A 22,750-nucleotide genomic window follows, 5' to 3' on the forward strand; every position below is an offset into this window, starting at 1 on the left:
CAAACCGTTGTTGAGGTAGGTATGCCCGGGCTGTAAGTGAGTCCAGGCGTGCGCCAATGAACTCTATATCTTGAACCGGGAACAGAATCGATTTGTCTTGGTTGATTAGAAGACCTAGACGACTGAGGAGGGCCGTGGTCGTAAGTATCATAGCGGCGGTTTCGGTGTATGAGGATCCTTTTAGAAGGCAATCGTCTAGGTAGGGAAATATGATGATGTTCTGGCGTCTGAGATACGCGGTTACAACCGCCAGTACCTTGGAAAATACCCTCGGGGCTGATGAGAGGCCGAAGGGAAGAACCTTGTACTGGAAATGGTCCAGTCCCAACGTGAAGCGTAGGTAGCGTCTGTGGGCAGGGTGGATGGTTACATGGAAATAGGCATCTTGGAGGTCGAGGGCTGCGAACCAGTCCCCTCGATCTAGCGCAGGAATGATTGCGGAAAGAGTGACCATCTTGAAACGCTGTCTCTTGAGAAATTTGTTCAGTTTGCGGAGATCCAATATAGGTCTCCAGCCCCCCGTTCTTTTTTCGGTCAGGAAATAATTCGAGTAAAACCCCCTCCTGTGGAACTCTCGAGGTACCCTTTCTATAGCCCCAATGGCAAGGAGCTGATTGACTTCTTGTTTTAGAAGGTCCTCGTGAGAGTGGTCCCTGAAAAGGGACGGGGTAGGGGGAAGGGTAGGGGGAATAGAAATAAAAGGGATGGTATAGCCCACTCGAATTATCTCTAGGACCCAGCGGTCCGATGTTATGGATTCCCACTGTGGGAGGAAGGCAAGCAAACGGTGGTTGAATAGATGGCCATGTTGAGGTGCGAGATCGAGTGGGAGGTCTTGCAGACCCTTGACCAAATGTTCAAATTTGCTGCTTAGATGGTTGGTTGGCTGGCGGGCGGGCTTGGTTGGGTCGCCTTCTGGGACCTCGCTGTCTTGGTCTGTTGTCCTCATAAGGCCTCTGTGGTCGATTGTATTGTCCATATCGGTATCGATTATATGAATTATATGGAGTGTATCGTCTGCGTTTATATGGTGGCATGCCCATGCCTAGCGTGCGAAGTGTGGACTTAGAATTTTTGCTGTTATGGAGCATTTCATCCGTACTAGCTGCAAATAGCTTTTGTTTGTCAAATGGCAAGTCCTCCACTTTGGGCTGGAGTTCGCGTGGGACTCCAGATGACTGGAGCCAAGAGGCTCTACGCATCACCACCGCTGTAGCTGTAACTCGGGCTGCAGTGTCAGCTACATCCATTGCCATTTGGAGAGCGGCGCGGGCGATCATATGGCCCTCATGAACTATTGATTTTAAGATGGGTCTTTTGGAGTCGGGGAGATGCGGCATTAGTTCTCCCAGTTTTGAGTAGTTGTCAAAGTTGTGATTTGCTAGAAGAGCAGAGTAATTTGATATTCTGAGTTGTAGGGTTGAAGAGGAGTATACTTTCTTGCCAAAGGAGTCCAACTTTTTGTGGTCCTTGTCTGCATTGCCCGTCTTATACTGTGGAAACTTCGCTCGTTGTTGTACTGAGTCCACGACCAGTGAATTAAGTTGTGGGTGAGTGAAGAGAAAATCGTTGTCTTTTGAGGGGACAAAGTACTTTCTGTCAATTTTCCTGTTAGTTGGTTGGATAGATGCAGGGGTCTTCCAGAGATCTTCTGAAGTCTCCATGATTGCCTCGTCTATAGGTAGGGCAATCTTGCCCTGTAGTGTCGGATGTAGATTCTTTAACAATTGATATTGTTTCTTCTGCACCTCTTGCAGGGAGACATTCTGGCTTGTCGCTACTCTCTTGAATAGTTCTTGGAACTGTTTCAGATCGTCAATCGTTCCAGTGTCTGATGGTACTACGGCATCCTCTGGTTGTGCATCAAGGGCATCGGAGTGTGTGATGTTTACTGACTGAGTATCTGAGTCGTTGTTTGAGATTCGTTCCACCTCATCCTCCGAAAAACTTGCTGGAGTTAGGGGTTGTGGCCGAGGCAAACTTCTCCGGGATGCAATGGAACGAGGTGGGGAGCGGTGTCCATATGGCTCCCAGTGTTCCCACGGTCCCCATTGTGGTGGATAAGGTGGAGGTGGGTAAGGCCAGTATGGGTGCCATGGGCCATGTTGTGGCGGAGCCCTATAATGGTGAGAGCGAGCCTTCCCAGGTGATGGATGTCGTGAGGAATAGACCGTGTGGTGGTCATCATCAGGAAGGGGAGCGTCATGGAGAGACGACGGTGACATCGATCTGGGAGGGGATCGCCTTGACGGAGACCCCTCAGGAGAGTAAGAAGTAGAGGGCAGGCACAGATAATGATGTCCACTGTATGGATCAGTCTCTTGTTGGGGCTGATCCCTAGGAGTCTTATCTGGGTGCTTGTCAGGCTGTGGGAGGACCAGTGGAACATCTGTTGTTGCCAGAGGGTTCGTAGGCTGCCCATCGTTTTGCTGCGGTGCCGTGGCTTTAAGAGGCACTGCAGCTTTAAGCCGCGATGTACGTTTTGGCGCTGCGGAGGCTTGGAGCAGCGCCGGGGCTGGAAGCGGTGCCGGACTATGAAGCGGCACCGTGGTTTGAATCGGCTCCGGCTTCTCATGCCGTGCCGGCTGCTGAGGACGGTCCCGGGGCACCGCAGAGGCTTGAAGCGGTGCCGGGACTGAAAGCGGTGCCGCGCTTGCAAGCGGCACCGCGGTTTGAAGCGGCGGCGGCTTTTCATGCCATGCTGGCTGTTTGGAGCGCTCCTGGGGCCGCTGAGCTGTTGAGTGCCCCGATACCGGCGCGGAGTGGGAGGATTGCCCCGAAGCCTTAGTGGCAGGGGACTTCCCATGCTGGTGTGCCTCTCCTCTATGTTTGGGAGAGGAAGAGGCTGGGAGAGAGCGGGATGCCCTGGGTCTCGGGGTATTTTTGGAAGGCGGCGGAGGCGCTTGCTGTGGTGCAGATTGTTCTCCCGCAGGCTGAAGCGCTTTTTCAAATAAAATCATCCTGAGGCAGAGCTCACGGTCTTTTCTGGCTCTCGCCGTCAGGGAATTGCAGTGGGTACAGTTGTGGGGAGAGTGAGTCTCCCCCAAACATCGTATGCAGTCTGAGTGGCCGTCTGAAGCCGGCATTGGGTCCCGGCATTGAGCGCACTTTTTAAACCCTGAGGAGCCGGACATTGCAGGCTCTCTCGCTGTTGAAATTACTAGATTGTTATAGATTATGTGGTTTACTTCTTGTCCTTCTTCTTTTTTTTTTTTTTTTTTTTTTTTATAAAGAAACAGGGAAAGAGTAACTAGGATAACAGGGGAAGCTAAACTATGCCTAAATTAGTAAAAGGAAAGCAGTCAGATAATCTGACAGGGAGCTCCTAACTGCTCCATCCGCTGACGAGGGCGGTTGAAGAGGAACTGAAAGGGAGGGGGTTGAGTCACGCTCCTCAGGAGGCGGGAAGGGCTCGAGATGCCTCCTGGGCATGTGTGGCTCAACAGGGGAAACTGCTATACAAAGCTCCGATCTGCGGCTCAGGGCAACCCTTCACCTACAGTGGAGCACCCACAGGGACACTACTCGAAGAAGAACTTGTATTTGGTCCGGGATCTCTTAGAGCTCGGGTGTAGGGACGGCTTGTCGTTCGCCCTCCTGTCCCTGGACCAGGAGAAGGCGTTCGACAGGATGGACCACGGGTATATCCTGGGCACCCTGCAGGCCTTCGGCTTCGGGCCCCGGTTTGTGGGTTTTCTCCGGGTGCTGTACGCCCTCGCGGAGTGTTTGGTCAGGCTCAACTGGACCCTGACCGAGCCGGTCAGCTTCGGGAGGGGGGTACGTCAGGGGTGTCCGCTGTCGGGCCAGCTGTACGCTCTGGCGATCGAGCCCTTCCTCTGTCTCCTCCGTAGGAGGTTGACGGGGTTGGTGCTTCGGGAGCCGGAGCTGCGGCTGGTCCTGTCGGCGTACGCCGATGACGTGCTCCTCGTGGTCCAGGACCCCGGCGACCTGGCGCGGGTGGAGGCTTGCGAAGCTGTCTACTCGGCAGCCTCCTCCGCCCGGGTCAACTGGGTCAAGAGCTCTGGCCTGGTGGTCGGGGACGGGTGACGGGCCGGCTCCCTCCCACCCGCGCTTCAGGCCATCAGGTGGAGCGCAGGTCCGCTGCTCTATCTGGGCGTCTATTTATCCGCCACGCATCCTTCTCCACCGGAAAACTGGCAAGGTTTGGAGGCCAGGGTGGGTGAGCGGTTGCGGAGATGGGCAGGACTGCTCCGGTGTCTCTCCCTTCGCGGGAGGGCACTGGTGCTAAATCAGCTGGTCCTGTCCATGCTCTGGCACCGGCTCAACACCCTGCGCCCGGCCCTGGAGGTCCTGGCCAAGCTCCAGAGGGCAGCTTTGGGGTTCTTTTGGCCAGGACTGCACTGGGTCTTTGCAGGGGTCCTGTCCCTCCCCCTGGAGGAGAGGGGCCAGGGCCTGGTCTGCGTGCGCAGCCAGGTCCGGACCTTCCGCCTCCAGGCCCTGCAGAGACTCCTCTTCAGTGCAGGTAGTCCGGCATGGGGCACCTTGGCGTGCGCCTTCCTCCGCCGCCTCCGAGGGCTCCGATACGACCGGCAGCTCTTTTTTATCCACCCGAGGGGTCTTCCGCGAGACCTCTCAGAGCTGCCGGAATTCTACCAGGACCTCCTCCAGACCTGGAAGCTCTTCTCGGCGACCAGGTCCGTTGTGGCCGCCGACGGAGTAGACCTCCTCGTGGAGCCCCTGCTCCACAATCCAGCCTTGTGCGTGCAGGTGGCGGAGTCTCCCTCGGTGCGCCGGAGGCTGATCCTGGCAGAAACCACCATGGTCGGAGACCTCCTGGACGACGACAGGGGGGACTGGGTGGATCCCCGAGCGCTCGCTCAGTGCTTGGGGCTCTCCACCCCCCGAACCCCCCTGCGCCTACTCCAGGAGGTGAAGGCGCCCTTGCCGCGGCCTGCTCTCGACCTCCTACAGAGAGCCCTGCGAGAGGGGATGCCCCGCCCCTCCCTTCCTGCAAAGCCTCCGTCCATTTTTATTGGGCCCCTGTTCGGCGGGCCCCCCCGGCCTCCCCACCCCTGGACTCCCAGCCGGCTGCAAAATCTGCAGCCGGTCTGTTTCCGGACCGCGCCTAGGGAACAGCTGTACACGCTCGTGCTCCACACTCTGCATTTCCCAACCCTCGTGTCCCGCCCCGATTCTAAGTGTCCGGACTATCTAAGACCTATAGAGGGTGGGGGACTCCCGATGGGCCAGTGTGTACTCCACCTTAATTCCACGGCCCATCGAGGACATCAGTTGGCGGCTCCTTCACAGGGCCGTGAGCACGGGCGTGTACCTGGCGTGGTTCACCCCTATCCCGGAAGCCTGCCCCTTTTGCGGTGTGAGGGAGAACCTGGCGCACGTCTACCTTGAATGCGCCAGGTTGCAGCCCCTATTCCGGCTCCTCCAGAACCTCTTATTGAGGTTCTGGCTGCACTTCTCCCCTCACCTTTTCATTTACGCACACCCAATCCGTGGCCCCACAAAGTCGCGAGACCTCCTCGTCAACCTCCTCCTGGCCTTAGCGAAAACCGCTATTTACAACACCAGGAGTAGGATGTTGGATGGGGGGGGGGGGGTTCTCTGCGACTGTGGGGCCTATTTCAGTTCCTCCCTAGCTTCACGTATCCGGGCAGAGTTCCTCTGGGCGGCATCCACTGGCTCCATCGACAGCTTTGAGGAGCAGTGGGCGCTGTCCGGGGTTCTCTGCTCGGTGTCCCTATTTGGTTCCCTTATTTTAAACCTGTGACCTGCACTCCTTGATCCTTTTGTCATTATTTGTCCCCTGGAATTTGTTGAACATGGATCCAGTTGTCCCTCCCGTAAGGCTGGGGGAGGGGCTTTTAGAACGTGGGCAGGCTTTGCCCGCCCACCTTCCCATGGTTTCAAATAGACCCCACTACACCATGTTTTGTCCATTGTTAGCTAGGCCTCAGGCCTCAAACCAGGCCTGTGCTGCATGGGCTTATGTTTCAGGCCCTCATCTTACTTCACACCTGATTGGAATCAACACGAACAAGCACTTGAAGGAGAACCTAGGTAATTATTTTCTCATCAGGAAATTAACTTTACCCCAAGCCCTTCCACACACCAGACCTAGTCTCAGAAGGCATCTGGCACTTCCCTTATGCCACAAATACTATGCCTCCTTCATACTGACAGGCGAGAGTAGACAGCTACAGTTCCCACTTCCTACACCTAATTAAGGCTATCATCTACACGATGTTGACAGGCCGGGGAACTGGTTGCTCACATGAATGCTACTTCTATGCTTACCAGACACCTAAGATACACAATGGCACTAATACAGTAATCTTGATTATTTCATGATGATTAATTTGAGCTGGTGATATTCTTTTACATCAGTCTGAGGGAGTGGCACAAATGAAGAAGTGATAAGAAATTTAGAGTTATGGCTAAGATTCCAGGCTCCATTTTTCACTGTTTTAATTGTTGCAGAGGAAAAAAAAAAGACAGCAGGAATTAAGCACAAGGTCAGCCTTAAGTTTGACTAATATCAAGGCCATGACAGACGTGGACTAGAGCCAGGCAGTAAAAATGAAATTTTATCCAGATTTCCACCCCCCCCCCTCCAATTTGTTTTAAATAAGAACCCATAATCTAAACATACAAACTACCCTCTAAATATTAGAGTGCATCCAAGTTTCCTAGTAATAGATATGTAGCCATGTTAGTCTGGTCTAGCCGAAAGAAAAAACAGGACTATGTAGCACCTTAAAGACTAACAAGATGGTTTATTAGGTGATGAGCTTCCTCAGATCTGAGGAAGTGGGTCTGGCCCACAAAAGCTCATCACCTAATAAACCATCGTTAGTCTTTAAGGTGCTACATAGTCCTGTTTTTTGTTCCAAGTTTCCTGACAGCTGCTCTACATTATTTTTTCCAAATATTATTACCTTTTACCATCATGAATGTCTGAATGACCAATCCACTTTAAATGCACATCAACTTGCAGGCAGTTACAAGCAACTCATGATGACAAATCAGAGTATATATATGTAACAGGAGGTGAAAAAACGGAAAGGTAATAAATTTCCATTTAAGCTTTTAACTTACAAGGTTTATTTTAAGACCATTAAAGGGACTGGTCCCAGTCATCCACGTACTAGTACATGGGGAGCAAATTAGCAGACAAGCCTAGAGTGTGTTCCTGCTCAGGTTAGTTTTCACAGTACAGAATTAAGGGGCAGTAAATCAGAACTGGCATGCTAACACAGCCAACTTTATAAAACGGGTGGGGAACCTAAGGCCCGGGGGCTGGTTCAGGCCCCCGAGGCTCAGGGCCGCCTCGTCGCCCCCCACCCCAGCATTGGGAAACCCATGCTAGCGCAGAGCACACAAAAATCTACTAGCCCGGGCCCCTCTAGGCTCTGGTGTGCAAGGGGAATGTGGGGAGTGTCTTTCTTCTTCCCAGTCAGGGGTCACATCAGTGAGGGGTTGGGGGGGGGGCACTTCTCACTTGTGTGCAGCCCCCGATGATTTTTCTGCGGGTCAGTGGCCCCCAATTCAAAAAAGGTTCCCCACCCCGTCATAAAAAGTAGGAAAGATGTACAACTTACCATGTAGAAAGAGAAGGATTAAAACAATAGGTCTTTCCATCAGACAGGCTCATTACTGGCATACCATGCTGAGTCAGCAAAATTTGAGACACAGTTGTATCATTTCCTACAGATCAAATCAGATCTCATGACTTCCGCTGAAGTAACCATTAAACAACAATTACAACTCTACACATTTAAAACACAGTAGACACCTAAAAAAAGATATACTGGCATTGAAAAAGGTTCAGAGAAGGGCAACTAAAATGATTAGGGGTTTGGAACAGGTCCCATATGAAACGAGATTTAAAAAGACTAGGGCTTTTCAGTTTAGAAAAGAGGAGACTAAGGGGGGGATAGGATAGAGGTCTATAAAATCATGACTGGTATGGAAAAAGTGAATAAGAAAAAAATTATTTACTTATTCCCACAATATAAGAACTAGGGGTCACCAGAAGAAATTAATAGGCAGCAGGTTTAAAAGGAAGTTTTTCTTCACTCAGCGCACAGTCAGTCAACCTGTGGAACTCCTTGCCAGAGGAAGTTGTGAAGGCTAGGACTTTAACAGGGTTCAAAAAAGAGCTAGATAGATTCATGGAGGTTAAGTCCATCAAAGGCTATTAGCCAGGATGGGTAGGAATGGTGTCCCTAGTCTCTGTTTCTCTGGAGGTGGGTGACAGGGGAGGGATCACGTGAGGATTACCTGTTGTGTTCACTCCCTCTGGGGCACCTGGCACTGGCCACTGTCAGCAGACAGGACACTGGGCTGGATGGACCTTTGGTCTGACCCAGTCTGGCCGTTCTTATACCCATTAATTAATCCTCACAACAGCCCTTCTGAAGCAGATGTAACAAGTGTTACTCCCATTTTACTGACAGGGAAGAGGAGGTAGAGAGGTGAAATCAAGTCAGCAGTGGAGCTTGACTTAGAAGTCGGACTCTCGGCACTGAGCTCAACATATGGGTCATTTCTTTGCAACTATTATTACATAATCTTGAGAAACTGCAACATAAAGGGTTGGCGCAAAAGGGAAATATTTGTAGTATCTCAAATAAGGATGTGAAAGGTAGGGATATTAACTATCATGTTTTTGTGTAAATGTGTAACCGCTAGAATTTTTTAGTGGTAACACATTTACACACTTGGGGGGTGGGGGGGGGGGGGGGGGTTGGCGGGAGTCAGTGCTCTCCGAGAGCCGGCTTTTAAGCCAGCTACCCCCACTTGCTGCCTCTAATAGAGGCAGTAAGGGGTGTGTGAGTGTGAGCGCATGTAGTCATTAGGATTAACCTGTAAGCCCAGGCATATCGGTTAATCATTTAAACAACTATACGCTAACATCCCTAGTGAAAGGTCAACTGGTTAACCAGCAAGCCTTACCCTAAATGGCTGATGCATACCGGTTCCTGTTAACTGGTAACCAGAGGGGGCTGGAGCAGCTCCCTGCCTGCCACGGGCATGGAGCTGCTTCAGCCCCACAGGGGGCCCGCCACAGATAGGGGCTGCTCTCGTCCAGAGCAGCTCCTGGGCATCCTGCAGGCAGGGGCTGCTCTGGTGTCTGGAGCAGCCTCTGTCCATGGGGGGCCCAGCCCCTCCACGGACAGGGGCTGCTCCAGCAGGGGCGGGAGCTGGTGGCAGCCCCAGCACGGGTCTGGGGGTGGGAGCTGCCCCAGCCTGGATCTCGCTTAGTGAGTTAATCTGTTAAACGTTAGGTCAACCTAATGTTTAGCCGATTAACCAGGATTTTACATCCCTAAATCTCAGGGCAGAATAGTCACCTATTTATTTTTCTGTCATCTTTAAAAAATAAACTTTTCTGTTTACATATATTTGCATGCCAATCATCTAACAAACTATACTTGGGAAGGTGTGGTATCAAAGGTAAACATGCTGTAATGCGGAGATATTCATTGTATCGTGTTTACCAACATGTTCTGATACTACTGTTTATTGGAGCATGTTTTACATGCAGGACCAATTGACCAGGGCTTGTAGCTGCCTTTCTGAGAAAACTTCTGCCGTTTGCTGATTTTATCCCACCCCTCTCAAATTGCTTTTGATTAGTACTACTAAGACTAAAATCTAGATAGGAGGCCAGTGTGTTTCCTGCAACACTGTTTTTTTTTTTTTTTTTTGCCAGATATTGGCAAGGACAGAAAATAGATTTGTTAAATTCAGATAATTTCTGATCAATAGAGTTTTAAAATATGCAAGATATGCACTAGGAACCTCAGTAGTGTTACAGTATTTATACACCAGATTACAAAGTGTTTCATGATACATCTACAATGCTGCATTTCAACATTTAAGAATAAATTACAGTATCCTAAATAGTCTATCATCTCCTTATATTTTTATCTTGATTATTTCTGTGGTAATGAAATATTATCCAGTGATTTCCCTTTAACACCCAACTACACACAGAAGAAAACCTATTTATTTTTGCTTTACAGGGTAGGTAGAATTTTAGTACACCTCATTAATGGCTCTACATATTACAGGATGGCTGAAAAGCTAAGCTTGGCAGGTAAATTTCCCCTTTCATTACCTGCTAATATTGTTTGCAGAGACTCATCTTTGACAACCGCTGACTGTTTATGAACATTCCTGAAAGGGGGGGGAGGTGTGGAGGAGAGAAATCTATCAGTTAAAAAAAAGAAATTAATACTCCAAACATATAACAAACCAGTTTCCAGAATGTTTCTGATTAAAGTTTATTTTCGTCATTATTTTGGTAACACAATTTTAGCAGCCATAAAAAATTAATAGCAAAGCAGAGCTGTATGCACCCGTTTCCAAAAAGGATAAGAAGCATCTGTGGCCCTTTATGTTAGAGAATCTCATCATACTTTGCAAACGTTAAGCCTCACAACATTTCTCTGAGATAATTTGTAAAATAGGGAAAATAGGTATGAACTAAGTAAACTAATGTAGAAAGAGGGGTTAACTGAATTGTCCAAGGTCACACAGTGAGTCAGCAGCAGAGCTGGGAACTGAACCCATGCCTTCTGACTACTAGGACCATACTCTAGCCGTTAGACAACACACCTTCCAATTAGGGATGCTAGATAGATAGCATGTAATTGAATAGTCATGTAACCGTATGAAATTTTAGTGGTTACACGACTATTCAACAGCCTGCAAAGGTGGGGTCGGCAGCCAGTGCACTCCGACCCCACTCCCAAGGAGCCCCCTGCCACTCTGCGCTGCTGTCTTTGTCAGAAGCAGCAGCATAGAGTGGCAGGTGGGAGCCGGTCCACAAGGGGAGCCAGTTTAGAAACCAGCTTCTGCCTGCTGCGCTGCTGCCTCTGATACAGAAGCAGCAGCGCAGGGTGCTAGCAGCCCCTGTCTACATGGGGTCCGAGCTCCCCACGGACAAAGGCTGCTCCGTGAGATACCGGAGCTTTCAAGCCAGCTCCCCTCAGCACCGGCTCCTTCCTGCCTGCCCCTGCCCTGCCCGCCCCCTCCCCCCCGCCTTTGTAGGAGGCAGCAAGGGGGGGGCGCACGTGCGTCAGGTGGGTTCATGGAGCTGGCAGGCTCCCCACATGTATCAGCTCCCACCTGCCCCCCCCTCATTCTCCACGTTGCTGTGTCTCTATCAGAGAGCAGTGGGGGGTGGGGGAGAAGAGAGAGAAGGTGGATCTGGTGCTCATGGGGAGCCTGCTTAAAGCCAGCTCCTCACAGGGACAGGCACCAGCTCCCGCTCCCTGCCCCCCAGCAGGAGGGGGGGGGGAGAGAGAATTGTGTGTAGTTGATAGGATTAACTGATAAACCCAGGTTTATCGGTTAATCGTGTACTCTACACGTTGACATCCCTACTTCCAACGTCAATGTTGATTTACTAAAAGTGAAGATTTGAATTATTTCTATGTTTCCTTCTTTCCCTTAATTACACAGAATAAGATCACGCTGTCCTAGAAGATGGCTCAAATAAATGACCATTAGTAGGATAAACCATCCACGTTCTAGGGTGAAATTCACCTCCGTGCAGAGTTCCACTTAAACCTGCAAAAGACAGCAGGCACAACACCTCCACACAGGGGTGAATTTCACATCCCCAAAAGAGACTCAATCAAAAGTAAACCTGATTTGAAGCAGAGCAAACCAACCTAAAAAGCTATCAGCTCCAATTAAAATCATTACCTGGAAGCAGTAAGGTAACCAGTCAAACACAGCTCATGCTCATTGGCAGTCATGGCAACATAATTTAGTACTCACCATACAGACAGTGTAGCAATAGTGGTGAGAGCCATGACGTAGGAACCTGTGCAACGTAAAGCTGAAATAGGCGAATGCAATATAATAGGCGGGAGAAGGCGACGACCGCAAGCTGAAAATACAGATAAGGTCCTCTTCTCACAGGCTACACTCACCACATCACTGAAAATGATAAAAGGGAAACATTTAAACTCAGTGAAATGAAAAAAGCAAGATCACTTGGGTTATCATACAAAAGGAAGTTACCTTGTGCAGTTACAACAGTTCTTCGAGATGTCTTCCCTCCCCCCCCCCATGGGTGCTCCACTGCTGGTGTCAGGCTCGTCCCGGTGCCACAGATCAGAGATCTTTCAAGCAGTATCTGGTCAGGCCGTGCATGCGGTCCGTGCCTTTGGAGTTCGCATGCACAGCCCCACCTCCCCTCAGCTTTCTTCATAACCGCCCAATTACGTGGAATAGATCCAAAGAAGAGGGGAAGGAAGGGTGAGTCGTGGAGCACCCACAGGGACACACATCTTGAAGAACTGTGGTTACTGCATAAGATGAGTAACTTCCCTTTCTTCTTCAAGTGATGTCCCCGTGGGTGCTCTACTGTTGGTGACTCTGTAGCAGTACACAAAGTGCAGTAGGTGGGCTTCGGATTAAGTGTTATGCAGAGATGCAAGGACCACCTGGGCTACAGCAGAGATCGTCTCCATTCGTGGGGCGATTGCATAGTATCTCGTAAAGGTGTGGTTGTACGACCATGTAGCTGCTGAACAGATCTCTGTAAGAGGGACTCCCGTCAGAAAGGCAGATGACGTACTACAGCCAGTGTGGAACGTACTGTCGGGGTTGTAGGAAAAGGTCCGTTTCACAGCAAGTAACATTGGGTAATACGCGATGTAATTATTTTGGAAATGTGCTATGAGGATAATGGTGTGTCCTGAGATTGTTCCGCAAGGGAGAGAAATAATGCTTGTGATTTGTGGAAGGGCCGTGTACGGTCTATATAGAATGCCAACGCCCTACGGCTGTCCAGTGTGTGTAATACTAACTCCTCGCGAGAAGCATGAGGCTTCAGGTGAAATTTGGGAAGAACAATAGGTTCGTTAATGTGACAATAGGTTCGTCAGTAGAAAGGAGGAATGGGGTCGGAGGACCACTCTGTCTTTATAAAACAGTGTAAGGTGGTGCTGCCATGAGAGCAGCAATTTTGCTCACTCGTCTCACTGACATGATCGCTATTAGAAACACTGTCTTTGTTGTTAGTAGGGAGAGCAAACGTGTCTAGAGGCTCAAATGGGGGTCTAGTCAGTGTGCTGAGCACAAGGTCCAGATCCCACGTGGGGGCTAAAGGCCTGCATGGGGATTAAGATTATGTAGTCCTCTAAGAAATCTCTTAGAGATCGGGTGCACAAATATCAAATATTCATCGATCAGAGGGTGGAAAGCCGCCAGTGAAGCAAGACGCACTCTGAGGGAGGAGAGTGATAGTCCTTGGTCTTTCAGATGCATGATGTAATCCAGGATCATATGGAGTGGAGTGGCAGTAGGCTGAGTATCGCTGTTGCTGCACCATGCTACAAAGCAGTTCCACTTTTGAAGGTAAGTCTTGCGTGTAGCCTGTCTTTTACTGTTAATCAGGACATTTCTCACCTGTTGTGAACAGCTCTTTTCCCTCTCCAAGAGCCAGAGAGAAACCATGCGGTCAGGTGTAGTGTTTCTGCCTGGGGGTGAAGAAGATTGCCTGCATCCTGGAATAGGAGATCTTGCCGACTTGGAAGCAGGTAAGGAGGTCAACGAGACATCCGATAAAGATAGGGAAACCAAGTCTGTCTGGCCCAGGCAGGGGCTATAGGATGACCCGGGTGCCATCCACCTCAATCTTCCTGAGTACTCTGGGTATAAGAGGAATCAGGGAATGCATGAGAGCCAAGCCTCCTATGTTATAAGGAAGGCATCTCCAAGGGATCCTGGTCCTATCCCCATCCTGGAACAATACTGGGGACACTTGAAATTCTGGTATGTTGCAAAAAGATCTACCATTGGAAATCCCTATCGATAAAACAGGGCATGCAGGACATCTGTATGAAGTTCCCATTCATGGTCTGTAATAAAATGACGGCTTAGAGCATCCACAGTTGCGTTGTTGACCCCTGCGATACACAATGCAATGAGGCTGATGTTGTTGCAGATGCACCAATTCCACAGGCACACAGCCTTCGCACAGAGGGATGGAGAGCGGGCACCCCCTTGGCAGTTGATGTAAAACATGGTGGTGGTATTGCCCATTAGAATGCGCACCGTAGAGCCGCGGATGTATTGAGTGAAGTACTTGCAAGCGTTGCTCATAGCACGCAGCTCCAGGAGGTTGATGTACCAGCGGGATCCATGAGCTGACCATCTGCCCTGAGCAAATTGGCCTTGCATGTACGTGCCCCACCCAAGGAGGGAAGTGTCTGTAGTGATCTGTGTAGAGGGCTGCATCTGGCAAAAGGGAACACCCAGAAGGTGTTTTTTTGGACTGGTCCACCACTTCAGGGAGGTGCAAACATTGGTGGGGACGGTCACCCACTTGTGCAGATGGTGCTTGGATGGGATATAAACTGAGGACAGCCAATGCTGAAGGCAGCAAAAGTGCAGGCGTGCATGTTGGACAACATAAGTCATGGCTGCCATGTGGCCCATAAGGCAGAGACAGGTTAATACAGTCACGGTAGGATTGGATGTTATGATTGTTATAAGGCTTGTTACGGCTTCAAAACGTCGAGTGGGGAGGTATGCTCTTTGCCGTGGTGAAAACCAGACAAGCTCCTATGAACTCTAGAGATTGCAGGGGACATAGGGTGGATTTTTTCTCATTTACGATGAGGCCAAGGGATTCGAATAGCCTCTTGGTAAACTGAATCATACGCTGAGTTGCATGTCGGGCCGGGCCTTAAATAAGACAGTCGTTGAGGTAGGGGGGGAAAAAAAAAATCAATCATAGAATACTAGGACTGGAAGGGACCTCGAGAGGTCATCGAGTCCAGTCCCCTGCCCTCATGGCAGGACCAAGTATCATCATTTTGGCAGGACCAAAATGATGATACCCCCGTGACGTAGATGCGCTGCTACCACGGCCAGGGTCTTTGAAAACACTCTGGGGACAGAAGAGAGTCCAAAGGGCAGGACTCGATACTGAAAATGTTCTGAGGTGACCGTAAAGTGGAGAAAACGTCTGTGGGTTGGGTGTATGGTTACATGGAAGTAAGCATCTTGGAGGTCGAGGGCTGCAAACCAGCCTCCCTCCTCTAGTGCCGGGATGATAGATGTAAGCGTAATCATCTTGAACCGTTGTTTGAGTAGGTATTTGTTTAGGCGGTGTAGGTCTAGGATGGGCCTCCAACCCTCAATCCTCTTTTCTGAAGGAAATAATTTGAGTAAAATCCCCTGCCCCAATATTGCTCGGGCACTGTCTCTATGGCACCTATGTATAGGAGGTGGTTCACCTCTTGACGTAGAAGTGATTTGTGAGAGGGGTCTCTGAAGAGAGACGGGGAGGGTGGGGGAAGTTGGGGACACTGAAATAAAGGGAATGGAATAGCTGCATTTTACCATCTCTAGGACCCAATGGTCTGTAGTTATTTGCTGCCCACTGGTCATAAAAAGGGCGTAGGCGATGATGGAAAGTCGCACGATCGTGAGGCACTGAAGGAATGGAGGGGTCGTGCTGGCTCTTGACCAAGCCCTCAAACTTGCTGCCTGGAGGACTGTTGGCTGGGTGCTCGATTGTTAGGGGCGCAGCTACGCTGGTTCCTTGCCCTGGATCAAGTCTGCTTGAAAGGTCTATTCTGCTGTCTGGTGTAGGAGAGGTCTCGGTCTCTGATCGGATGTATATAGTTTCCTATGGTACGGTGATGTGTACATTCCTAAAGTACGCAGTGTAGTGCGTGAGTCTTTACTTGAATGAAGGACTTCATCTGTCCTTGCTGCAAATAGCTTCTGCTTCTCAAATGGCAGGTCCTCAACTTTCACTTGCAGGTCTTTGGGAACACCTGCCGCCCATAACCACGAGGTACATCTCAACCACTGACGTAGCTGTTGCCCATGCTGCTGTATCAGCCGCATCCAATGCCATCTGCAGGGCGTTACGAGAGGTCATGTACCCCTCCTGGACTATGGACTTCAGGATCGGCCTCTTGTCAGCGAGATGTTGCATTAGCTTGGTCAGCTTGGCATAATTATCAAAATCATGATTGGCGAGTAGAGCAGTGTAATTCACTATCCGTAGTTGTAGTGTGGATGACAAGTACATTTTTCTGTATAATAGGTCCAAACGTTTGTGCCTTATACTGTGGATTTTTGGACCTTTGGTTTGCGATATGGATGACCAAAGAGTTAGGTTGTGGGTGAAGGAATAAGAAGTCCACGCCCTTCGATGGAACAAAATATTTTCTGTCCGCACGTTTATTATTAGGGGGAGCCAAGGCTGGTGTTTGCCATACTTTATCCGCCACCTCCATAATGGCTTCATCAATTGGGAGTGCGATCTTTGTTTTCGCAGATGGCTGTACGTTTTTCAAGAGCCTATGTTGTTTTCCCTTGCGCTGCTGATAGGTTGACCTCTTGACTAATGACAACTGTGACGGACCCAGCGGGGTCCGCACTGGGAGCGGGGGAGGCCCCCCCTCCTGAGCGGGAAGCGGCGGCCGCAGACGGCCGAGAGCCGCTCGGCACGGCGCCGCCAACCCCGCCGCAGCCGAAAGCGGGGGCGGGCGCGCGCCGGGGGAAGCGGGGGAAGCCCTGGGCAGCCACGAAACGCCCGCTTAGGGCGCCACGGTTTGCGTCCCGGGGCGGAGCCACGGGCGCGCTCTGGCGGGAGCCGGCTCGGAGAGCCACGGAGGGGGCGGGGCTTGCGCCCCTGACGTCACCCGCCCGCGCCCATAACAGGGGCCGGGAGACGCTCCGGGAGGGGGGAGTGAGAGGGCAGCCACCCTGGCTTCCCGGCACCCCAAGCACCCGGCCTTCCGGGCAACGAGAGGAGACGACGCCGGCAGCTGGCGACTAGCCCTGGGATGGGCACGGCGGCTGCGATGGGGTAAGTGATTTACCCTTGCGCCGGCCCAGGGGGCCGGCGGCGGGGGAGTGGAAGGAGCCCGAGGCGGGACCGTTTTGGCGCCCGTGGGCAGGCGAGTTTCGGGCGGCTGCCCCGCCTGCCGTGGGGGGATCGCTCTAAAGCGCCCACCTCACTTAGGGCCTCGGGCTGGGACCCGGTGGTGAGGGCGGGCCCGGGTCCCCCACTCCCCACACCCCGACCTCAGCGCAGGTCCTCAAGGCGGCAATAGCCGAACACACTACCCAACCTCCCCCTGCCGAAAGGGACCGAGAGGAAGGGACCAGGACTAGAGGGACGGCTCCAGAGCCCCGGCCGGGTCCCGGCCGGGGGCCGCCTGGGAAGGTACCGGACCGGGTCCGCCGAGCCCCCTCGGCCCCATACAGGGCGAGGGGTGATCGCACCCGGGACCAGACTCACTCATGGACCCCGGAGGACGGGATAACTGAACTCTCAAAGGCGGTGGGTTCGCGGAGCCCCACCCCACTCCGCCGGCCCCGGCCCGGGGCGCGGGCGGGAGCCACGGGGTGTGGAGCTCGCACCCTTAAAACCCGCCACAACAACCCTCTTGAAAAGATCCTGAAATTGTTTTAAATTGTGGGTGGGAGATGTATCGTCCAAGATGACCACCTCATCCGGTGAGGAAGATGAATTATCCATTGGAGAGGTTCCCGGTCGGTCGGGGTCAGCATTGCCAATGATCTGTCCTTTCTCAGTTTCCAAATCCTCCGTAGGAGGGGGAGGACTATAAACACGGGAGGCTGGTGCTGACCTACAGGCAAGTGTTGATGGCAGCAACGAACGATGTCTGGATGGTGCCCAGTGCATACACGGAGACCACAGAGATGAGTAATGTGTGAGGTAAGAGCATTTTGGATACCACAGAGAATAGTGAGAATAACGTGGTCGGTGGCGCTCATGGGGCATAGCTGGTCTAGCTGGGGAGGAGAATACACTCCTGCAATCATCCTCATAATCACTGTAATGTGAAAGGACCAGTGATCTCAGTGAACGAGGGATAGTCTGTCGCCATTCAGGGGTATCGCCTGTGAAAACCCTCTTGTGGTGACCTTGAACACTGTCTATCCCCCAGCACCGGGACATCATAACTGACTATAAGGAGGATGGTGGCAAGAAGAAGAATGCGCCAACAGTGTTGATGCAGGCCATGCTGCTGTAGAGGGCATCAGTGCTTGTGGAGAAGGCACCCGTTCCGGACTGGGAGAATGAGTCAAGGTGCTGGCGGATTTTGACTTCACTCTCGTCGGTGCTGGTGTTTTGGCTGGTACCTGTGGTGTATCCAGTGCTCATGTTGTGTCCAGTTCTTGGGCATCTGATGTCATCAGTGCCAGCGTGGTCAGTGCCAAGGGTTGCGGGGTTTTCTCTTTCGGCTCTGCAACCGGGGTCACCCGGTGCCAGAGGCGCCTGGCTTATCTCCCATGCTAATTCTGGGAGGTAGAGAGCAGGCTAGAGAAGCTCTGTTTTTTGCAGGTGGCAAAGATGAAGGTGAGCCTGTCTGTTTCCTTTGTTTAGCAGGGGTCTCTTGCTGAGTACTCCCCTCCTTGGCTGTCTGTGGCTCTAGTACTTTATCAAAAAGTAGCATCTGGAGTCTTAAGCTTCCTGTCCTTCCGGAACCTGACCATATGGCTGCAACAGTGAACGCACTTCTGAGGGACGTGTCTCTCTCTCCCACGCAGCAGATGCATAACCCGTGGCCATTCAATACTGGCATAGGGTCACGACATTTGTCGCACTTTTTGAATCCAGGAGAGCCAGGCATTTCAATAGGCTCTTATTCTTTTATTCACTATTACCATTAAGCCTTTATTTTTTTTATTTTTTTTGAGAGCGCGCGCCGATACGAGGCTTGGTTGTAGCTGCGTTGTCTCTTGACATTGTAAACTATTTACATGAGGAATAATTTTTTTTTTATTAAACAAATTCAAGAGAGAAATGATAACTATAATTTTAACAAACTAAAACTAATTTCTTATCTACAGGAATTCCAAGAGGAGGAGAGGATCAGATTCCATCTGCGAATGAGGGCAGTATGAGGAAAACTGAGGGGAGTTGGGTCGCACGTGTGAACTCCAAAAGGTGCGAACCGCATGCGCCCCGTACCGCACATGCGTGGCCCAACCAGATACTGCTTGAAAGATCTTCGATATGTGGTGCCGGGACAAGCCCGACACCGACAGTTGGAGCACCCATGGAGACATCACTTGGGGTATGTCTACACTAGCCCCCTAGTTCAAACTAGGGAGGTTAATGTAGGCATTCGAAGTTGCAAATCAAGACCGGGATTTAAATATCCTGGGCTTCATTTGCATCTTCCCGGCCGGTCGCCATTTTTGAAATTTACAAGTCCGGACTAACTGCCCGCGTCTACGCGCAGCAGGGACCCGGTATTTCGAAGTAAATAGTGCATGTTTAAAACATGGTGTTGGATAGCACTTCGATCAGTGAGGCAACACTTATGCTGTATAAAGAGCACGTCCTACCTCCTTCATTAAAGGGCATGTGAGATTTCAGCCTACATTTTACACACTTCTTATTTCTATCCTACTCTAAGGTATGCTTCAATCTAAACACTGGACAATGTACATTAATGATCAGGAATTTGCAGTTTCTGGTTATGGATGAAAGGACATGATGTGAAGGAGAGCTCTGATAACTGTACATAAAACTTTGCAACCAACCTCTTCTTAACAAGCTTGAAACTGAGGCCAGGCTAACTTAACCTTGTGGTGCTCTTGGGTTGGAGTTTGAATCAACTTAGGCCAATGAGAGTTTTTGCAAAACATTTACACCTCAAAAACATAACAGCTTCCATGTAAAACCAAGTACAATTTATCGATTTCAGCTGTAATTTATTAATTTGTTCCAATGCAAACCTCAGTATAATTCTTAAGGGTGTGAAACCAGAAAAAGGTTCAGATGAACTGTGAATCAGACTTGTGGGTACTTCTCTCATAGTTGACCTCAACAAGATATCACAGGTTAATTTAAACTTCTGATGCAAAAATAAAAGCCTACTGTTGAGAAGGAGGAGAAATTACAGGTATCCCTGAGGAAACATGTATATCACAAAAATATTGTAATTAAAAAGTGTTCTTCTCAATCTCCAGTCATTGTGGCATTTGCCATTTAAACAACTGTTAGTTCTAAATCACACAGTCCACTCTAATGGGGGAATTTAATGGAGGAATGCAATGTCTGACAAAAAGTATTTTAATTGGCTAATAGGAACATGGAATGCTTTAAAGACTTTGATTACATTAGCACCCTAAAGGCCAATTCACTAGTGAAGCTGCCATCAGAACATACAGTGCATATTATATTTATTCATATAACATGTTTAATATGAAAGCATTGTGTACAGGTTGCAAAAGAAGTAATGATAAAAACAGCCAACCACAATGATCAGAAAAGCCAATGGCCCAAGTTACTAATGCTACAAGAAGAGGAAAGAGGAACAGAAGTGTCTCAGAGTGGGCCAACAGGAAGGTCTTAGGTTGATGCGCCGCACTATAAAGAATCACACGACTCCATAAACATAAGGGATCCTGTAATGCACTATAATAATGAATGTAAACATTTTGCAAACTATGCCATACACACAGGATTAAAAAAAAGAAAGACAAATAGGTAGCAATATCCTCTGAAGCTACTGAAGTATTAAATACCTACATACTTTTAATGTAGCAAGTTTTCACATGAAACCTTGAATAAACTTTCCACTAACCACTTGTTTAATAGTATAACAATACAACCCTAAATGCTCTCCCATCTCAAAGGACTATTACTCTTTTACTGAAGGTTCCTACTTCCACAAGCAAATTCTCTTACCAGCTTCCAGCTGCAGTAAGAATTCGACTGGCGAGAACAGTCTCCCATTCTTTGCCTTCCCGATTACACTTTAACCTGCTCAGCTTGGAACATCCCGCAGCGGCCATCTCATTCTCCACCTCAATATACATGGAGGGATCTGAGCTTATCTGAAAAAAGAACATGTTTTTACACAGAATGTAGGTCCAAAGTAGGGCCCAGTGGAAACTTGGAGTCTGATTGAAACAATACAAGTTTGTTTAAAATATCCTCAAAATACTCCATGTTACTTCAAAAGGAAGGAGATTCCAAGAGCTAATCTCCATCAATAATTTGTTTATTTTGAGCCCATCAATTAAAAAAAAAAGGTTTATTAATTTCTGGATACCAAATCTAGTACAAATGGGGCTAATACTGCTATAGTTTGAGAATTCTAGCAATCAAAGCCATACTTCTCTGGTAAAAGCACACAAACAAGGGAGCATGTAGTACAATGAGTCAATGTTATGTTAGACCCTCTAGGTTAGTGGTCACCAACCAGTACATCAGGATCTATTAGTAGATCTTGGAGCCTCTGACAGGTTATCCTGATTAGTTTGGCTGGGAGGCTGTCCAGCGCCAGCACTTCAGCTGTCCCTCCCCGCACTGCAGTGCTGCTCCTTCCCAAAGCCTCAGAGCTGCCCCAGGGAGCCTCCTGCTTGTTGAGCAGGGTGGGGGAGACAGAGGCAGGGGGGCACAGATATCACTCTGTCCTCCTCCCCTGTAGCCCATCTTCACAGATTGAGGAGTGCGGGGCCTTGGCAAAGGGGTGGGGCACAGACAGGGTTTAGGAAAAGGGGCAGGGCAGGGGTATCTGGGTTTGAGATAGATCCTGGATTGACTTAAATTCAAAAAGTGATCTTGTGCTAAAAAAGGTTGGAGACCACCGCTCTAGGTGCTGACCAGTATTCCCTTTCACATTTTCTATCCTTGGGCGGGTTGAAATTTCTCATGTGCAACACCAATATTGAGGTACTGTGTGGATATGCACCACCAACACAAACAAAAAACATACTTAAAAAAAAATAGTCCATAGGTGTGGAAGAAAACATTAAAACAAGGGACAGTTAACAAGGAGCAATGCTTATGATATTTAATATGAAATCAAACAAAGAAAACTAACACTACACCCTTGGAGTACATGTTGTATCATCCTTTCTAACAACTCAAGCTAGTAAACACACCACAATGCATATTATCCACACATAGCTCAGCTTTAAGATGCTAAACAAATCTATGGAGTTAACTAGAAATAGTATTTGCAAGGAGAGCATGACTAATACAATATCGTGACACTGGAAAGGAGAGGGAAAGGCATTCACTCAGGCTTATACAGTTTCTCTGGGGAATGTTTAGGATCCACGCCATAGAAGAACAAGTGAAACAGAGACCCGTATAAACAGATAAAAGTTCTCCTGGTTTGAAACCTTCACCTTGTGTGTGTCACCAACTCAAAGAGTGGAGGCCCCAGAACACATTAACACATGGCGTCAGGGTTTATAGACAGATGCATGTTTCAAAGAGCTTGCAAATAAGGTTTCAGCCTACAAAACAACTAGCATCACACCTAGTACTTGCTACTTCTGACTCATAAGAGCCAGAACCCTACCACATAGCAAAGATCTGGCGTTCATGCAATACAATATACAGTAAACTTCCGATAATCCGGCACCTTTAGGACCCAGGGGGTGCCGGATTATCAGATATGCCCGACTATCAGAAGGGGGGGGCTATGAGGGGTCTGGGGTGGGGTGGGGGGATGCTACCCCAGACCCCCTCATATCCCTCCCTTCTGATAGTCCGGCTCTGCCCCAGGAGTCCCCGATTCAGCCGCTGCTGGTCAGTTTCAGCAGCGGCTGAATTGGGAGCGCCTGCAGCAGAGCAGCTGGAGTGCTGCCGGGTTGGTTCGGTAGCGCCGACCCTTGGCGCCGCGAGACCAACCCGTCAGCACCCCAGCTGCTCTTGGGGACGCCTGGGGCAGAGCAGCTGTGGTGCTAACAGGTTGGTCCTGCAGCGCCGCTCCTCGGCGCTACT

The 22,750-nt window shown here is 49.9% G+C and overlaps 1 protein-coding gene across 2 annotated transcripts in view; it reads right to left on the bottom strand.

The window, feature by feature from the left end:
* Positions 1–22,750, bottom strand: part of LOC102449237 (protein HIRA-like) — a 179,704-nt gene that overhangs the window by 36,372 nt on the left and 120,582 nt on the right. For both annotated transcript variants that reach the window (XM_075918058.1, XM_075918057.1), the window contains 4 exons: positions 20,699–20,847; positions 11,773–11,934; positions 10,103–10,161; positions 7,578–7,683 (listed from right to left, as the gene is read on the bottom strand). In XM_075918058.1, coding sequence (XP_075774173.1) covers positions 7,578–7,683; positions 10,103–10,161; positions 11,773–11,934; positions 20,699–20,847 — 476 coding nt within the window. The remainder of the gene's footprint in view (positions 1–7,577; positions 7,684–10,102; positions 10,162–11,772; positions 11,935–20,698; positions 20,848–22,750) is intronic.

Source organism: Pelodiscus sinensis, unplaced genomic scaffold (assembly GCF_049634645.1).
Source record: "Pelodiscus sinensis isolate JC-2024 unplaced genomic scaffold, ASM4963464v1 ctg112, whole genome shotgun sequence".
NCBI classification, from domain to species: domain Eukaryota; kingdom Metazoa; phylum Chordata; order Testudines; family Trionychidae; genus Pelodiscus; species Pelodiscus sinensis.